Here is a 6,000-nt window from a genome sequence, read left to right as displayed (position 1 = left end):
ATGACTGGCTAGCCTACTCCTTGCATTTTTCCCTGTCAGGATCTCCCCCACTCCACGCCACATGTTCTTCAAGAAAAGCTGTGACTCTGCCACTTTGTTGCCAGGGCATGGGAGATAGAGTCCTCTCCCCCCCTCCCCCGGATCTGGCTTCAGTGGACCTCAGGATAGGGCTCTTAGCGGAGCTGAATGGGCTGATGGACAGTGCCTCCCTTTCTCTGCTCGCTCGCATTTCCTGGACTGAGAGGGTGAACGCCTCCTCTCAGGGTTCACAAATACGGGTGGTGCTGCTGCCAAGGTGTGTGAGACACTGAGAGGAGGCTGGTTTATCAGACAAATGGGTGTGTGCATTGGATGTCCGGGTGGGACGGGGTAGGTGGGGAGACGCTCAAAGGGGTCATGGAAGAATCATTGGTCCATTCAGCATTCCTCCCAATTGACTCGCTCAGATGTGTCTAATGGGCAGGGGGGGGCTTTTCTCAGTTCCTCGTGTGGAGTTGTACTCTACCACGGCTGTCCGAGGCAGTCTGCTGCTTAAGGTTGTGCATATGGTGCTCCCCTCCCCTCTTTTATCTTTGCAAAAAGACTCGCCTGCTGTTCCCAGTAGGGCCAGCCACATGCCTCCAAAAGGCAGGTCTTCTCCCGCATCCTTAGTGGACTCTCTGAACCTGGAGCTCCCGTCATCGCCGTTGATAGACTTCCCAATGAATTTGTTCAATCCCCCTTTTAAAACCTTCTAAGTCAACAGTCGTTACCACTTCTTACTTCAGTGGCCTAATTATAAAGAGCACAATTTATTTCAAAGCACTACAAGGAAAAGAAGTTCCTCTCGCCCTACTTGCTTGACTAACATTTTATTTTAGTATTTTAAAGTCTGTTTTTATGATGTTTTATAGTGTTTTCAGTGCTTTTGTTTGCCTCCCTGGGCTCCTGCTGGGAGGAAGGGCGGGATATAAATCAAATAACAAATAAATACATAAAACGTGTTAATAAACTGCAATGTGTGCCCACTGCATTTGCCCCGCACAAGTAGGATTTTCTATCTGCACTTGGGATCCGGAAATATCGTTGAAGAACCATGAATGCTTCAGCTCCTTAGTCTTGTCGCCGTCCCTCGTGCGCCGGAGGACATCGTTATTCTCCTCGCTAGCGGTAGGGAGCGCTTGCTTGTCTTTCCGATGGCAAACGGCAGGGGCTCATCCACTCCAAGCGGCCTCTCCGTCGTTCCCTCCGCCATCCGGACGAGGGCGCCATTCCCGCTGACCCTCTCTTCAGCCTGGGAGACTACAGGACGCGGCTTCCGGCCTCTCCGTCTCTGCCGCCTCCTCCATTCTTGTCGTCCTCAGCCTTTGCCTGCAGCAGCAGCCGTCGCCGCGGAGCGGGCCTGGGATGCCAAGATGGCGGCGGCGGTGTCGGTCTTCCCCGGCGTGCGGCTCCTGACCATTGGCGATGCCAACGGCGAGATCCAGCGACACCAGGAACAGCAAGCGCTCCGCCTTGAGGCGCGCACTGGGCCCGACGCTGCCTGCCTCGCTCTCTACAGCCGTGAGTAGGGAAGTTCTAGTTGGCCCGCGGGCTTAATAGCGAGCGGGCAGGTGGAGGCCTAGTGGGTAGAGGGTTGTGTGTGAATGAATGAATGAAAGAGTCGGGGGATGCAGAGCGTCCCCCCCGGTCCTCCTCATCCTTGTGGCTTCCTTCTTTTCTTCGCACAAAAGGCCATTTCGCCCTTAAGGCGAGGCAGGCCTGCTTGTAGCCATGGTCAGTTTGCAGCTAGGTGCCTCTGAACATGTGGGGAGTGTACCTCCCGCCCTGCATCTGGGCTCGGGGACTGGACTTGGAGGTCAGGGACTGCATGGTCTTCAGACGAGGCAGGCACGAGCCCCGACATCATTCTTCTAAGGAACGGGCGGGGGCGACCACTTCACTTGTCAGGAATAGGGGCAGCAGAGCTGTAATAACCTTTTGTTTTCTTTGCAAGCAGAGTGAGTGAGGAGGTATCCCACGCGTATCCAGATTCCAGGTCTCTCGGAATTTTTTATTTGCTTGATGACTAGTTCTTTGTTGCCTGAAAGCCTTTCATATGCAAGATATGCTTATGCGAGACTGGGGGGAAATCCCAATATTTGGTTCTTAAAAATGAGATGCTGATGCCTAGCATCTGCAGTACCATAATTAAACAATCCTCTGCCCCCATGCCATTTCAAATTATCACATAATTTGCTGATGGGGGTCACTGTGAAAACTGAATGTAAAATGTCTGTTGTGATTCTAGCACAGAAGAAAGCAAATGGGACTGAAATGAATTGGTTAGGTAGGTAAAGGTTTTAAACTGTGTTTAGGTCAATAAATGAGACTGAAACAGGAATAACATTTTAAAAGAGTCGTTTCACTAGCATATGTAGAGAATATCCTCAAAGTGTACTTTTGGACCGTCATCTGACAGTTTTTAAAAAGGTTGTTTTGAATATCAGAAGAAGGTCTGATATAAAGCTAATAATCAAACAATAGAAGCACACATTGTGAGCTTCATTTGTTCTGGGTACAAAATGACATTTTAAGAATCTTCATAAGGTGCTGGAATTGCTATTTGAAGTATTCCCACCATTGTAGTTGTAATGATAGTGCTTGGTGACTATATCATACTTGAGATACCATACTTTTTGTGTACGTTATCTCAGTAACCATATATAAAATAAATCAGTATTATCATCCCAGGGTAAGGCTGAGGATGAAAGTCAAAGGTCGCCTCATGAACTTATGTCTGTAGTGAGATCTGAACTGGATCTTCCTAGTTAACAGCTCCCAGTTTAAACCACTCTGCTACACCATTGGTAGATGGTGACAGCCTGATCTTGTGCATGTTTAGTTAGTTACATTCAGTTCAGAGAGACTAATCTCCCAGGTAAATATGTACGGGATTGTAATGTCCCAGGTAAATATGTACAGGTTCCCTGGTATAGCACAGTGGGGAGGAGAGCCTGGCTGGGAGTCCAGAGTCTGTGAGTTCAAATCCCTGCTTGTGTCTCCTGAGCATAAAAGGCCAGCTAAAGATCACCCCCACAGTGAGTGGCTCGGGTTTGTGCCCTGCCACCTGTGCAGCCGTGGGCAAGCTGCATAGTCCCAAGGAGCCCAGTTGTTCTCCAGCTGTCAGTTGCGGACAAGGAAGGGGCTGGCTTGTGCAAGCTGAGCAGGCTGTAGCCAGCTGGGGAGGACTAGCCTCAGAGGGAGGCAGTGGTAAACCCGCTGTAAATACCGCTACCATGAACACCCTATTATTCATAGGGAAGCCATAAGTCGGGATTGACGAAGGCAGTCCATTTCCATTTTCCCAAGTAGTGCAATCCTAATCCAAGTCTACTCAGAAGTAAGTCATACTCCCAGGTAAGGGGTTAAAACTGTAGCATAAGTAAGTCATATACAAAGGAGTAGCGCAAGTGGTTTTAGGTTCTGGGACAGAAACGCTTTTCTCAAATGTATCCTGTTCCACACCACCTGTTCCTGGTGGCGAGGATTACTAGCACCATGGAGAAAATGGGAAAGTAGAAGGAAACTGAAGCATGAGGTGACCAAAATGTTATCATGGAAGTGATCAAAAGGTGCTGCCATTCTAAGGGTTTTCATATGCTCACAACAGTGAGGGAAGGAGCAGGCACTAGTGCTGGGTGTGCATATATATATGCATGCCAGAGTTGATAGTCTTGAAACTATTGGGTGCTCTTCTAAAGTAACTGCTCTTAGACCTGGAGAGAACATTGTCACTTATTAACTTTAGTCAATAACTGCTTCACAGAATGAAATGTGTGTGCTTGCTTGATGATGATGGCTTTCATGGAGATAGTTGGGTAGGGGGACTTCAACTTACTATGCGTATTACTGTGGAGAGAAGCCAGTGACTGTAATGAGAGCTCTGCAATACCATGTGCATTGTAACATAATGCATGGTGACTCATTAATATAACTACTACATTGCTAATATGACTACCCATTGCTGGAATAGCTGGACTAAACCAGTTCAAAGCAGTTCATATACATGATCTTTAATGCTTTCTACAACCTTGTCAATGTTGTTATCACATTACTTCTGAGCACATGAGGTTTGCATACATTGTGAGTTCATAACTGAGGCAAAATCAGAACTGAATGTTGGAATAAAAGAAAACCTCCCTCTCATTGCTGCTGATCCTACTTCTCAATCTAATCCACTGTAGATGATGTCATACAAGAGAAGTGTCTAAAATAGCTCATCATAATAGGTGCTACTCTCCCAATATAGAATGTGTGTCCTTGGTGCTGGGAGGTCTGGAATAGCAGGAGATACAACTGGGATATAACTGACCACTCTGCTGCACAAGAAGCACCTTGTTCAAGCTGAGTTGATCTGAGAAGTGATGTGGAGATTATGGAAAACTTCAACATACTCTAGTGTTGGTTTGGGACTTTATGGCTTCTGTACAATTGGCCTGTTAATTCACTGGAGGTTTTGAAAGAAATGGGCTAGAAATTGAAGCAAAAGCCTCAGTGAAGATGGCTAGGCACTCTTTTTGAGTTGCAGGGAACAGCACAAAACCACTAAAGCTCTAATGTATGAGATAGGTTGCCCTAATTGGGGTGTGGGTGCACACATGCAGTCGTGTGGTTACTTATGCTAGGGAAGGCTGTGGGACTCAGGAGTGCAAATGCTGACAGGTGAACAGATTTTGTTTTACAAAAAGGTCTGGTTTCTTTTTTGCTTCACTTTGGAAGATCCACTCATTGCAAGCCATGGGAATGGTGCCTTCCTGTCTGCAAATACAATAGTCAAAGTCCCTGAATAAGACCCTGTGATGGGTGGAAATTTTTCCACTGCTTTATTTTTCTACAGAAAATTTCCATTTCATAAGTTCATTAGTAACAATGAATGGATGCCAATTGCAAATACAATATTAGACAAGCCTGGCAATTTCAAGGTTTTTAGCTTTGTTTACTAAATACAAGTAACAGAAACTGCAAAATTAGATCGCTGTCTAGCTGGCATCAGAAAATTTTCAGATGCAAACTGAAAACCTTCCAATGCAAATTACTCAAATTTGCATAGGAAAATTACCCTAATTTGAATAGGTAAATTTTCTGGGAAACCCACATCACTGATAAGACCCAACAGCTAAACACACACAAACAGTTCTTCAGTAGATTACTCAGTCCATCTTGAAGGAATGATATAATCCTGACAAATCCAGTGTATTAAACTGAGATTGAGAATCTGCATCCTTGGCGCTCATCAGTTTTGCAGAACTGTTGCTAGTTAGATTCAGTATAAGCAAAATATTGTGAATTCTGCTTTCATGGATCATTGCAAGTTAGTCATTGATAGTGCTGTGAATTTGCAGAACGTATGTTTGAAATATTTGAAAAGTCAGCATGGGTCCTCCTTAATCATCTCTTTAGGCTAAACATAGTCAGTTTTTTTCAACTCTCCTATGAATCCTTTTCCGCTTGTCACAGTATCCCTACTACCAGCACTGAGCAGTATGGGAAACGGTTACTCTGGCTGATTTATTTATTTATTTATTATTTATTAATTATATTTCTATACCGCCCAATAGCCGAAGCTCTCTGGGCGGTTTACAGCATAAAAACATCCAGTATACAATTAAAAACATATATCAAACACATTGAAACAATATAACAAAATAACTAAACATAGTTAAACACATGGACACGACAGACACAATCCTAAAATGTTAAGTATAAAAATGTATTAAATCAGTTAAAATATTAAGCTGTTTAAGATGTTAATGTTAAAATTACTAAAATTAAGATTGTGAGTGATAGATGTAGGTGTTAAAAGTAGATATTAAAATGTTAAAATACCTGGGAGAACAAGAAGGTTTTTACCTGGCGCCGAAAGGATAACAATGTTGGCGCCAGGCGTACCTCATCAGGGAGAGAATTCCATAATTCGGGGGCCACCACAGAGAAAGCCCGTTTCCTTGTTGTCACCTTCCGGTCTTCTCTCTGGGTGGG

At 45.0% G+C, this 6,000-nt stretch overlaps 1 protein-coding gene across 4 annotated transcripts in view; it reads left to right on the top strand.

The window, feature by feature from the left end:
* The first annotated feature begins 1,157 nt into the window (after window positions 1–1,157).
* CARM1 (coactivator associated arginine methyltransferase 1) overlaps window positions 1,158–6,000 on the top strand; it is a 70,418-nt gene continuing 65,575 nt past the window's right edge. For all 4 annotated transcript variants that reach the window (XM_061583374.1, XM_061583364.1, XM_061583354.1 and 1 more), the window contains exon 1: window positions 1,158–1,542. In XM_061583374.1, coding sequence (XP_061439358.1) covers window positions 1,176–1,542 — 367 coding nt within the window. In that variant the 5' untranslated portion in view covers window positions 1,158–1,175. The remainder of the gene's footprint in view (window positions 1,543–6,000) is intronic.

This window comes from Rhineura floridana, chromosome 1 (assembly GCF_030035675.1).
Source record: "Rhineura floridana isolate rRhiFlo1 chromosome 1, rRhiFlo1.hap2, whole genome shotgun sequence".
In the NCBI taxonomy this organism is placed as follows: Eukaryota; Metazoa; Chordata; class Lepidosauria; order Squamata; family Rhineuridae; genus Rhineura; species Rhineura floridana.
This window is presented reverse-complemented; position numbering and strand designations above follow the sequence as displayed.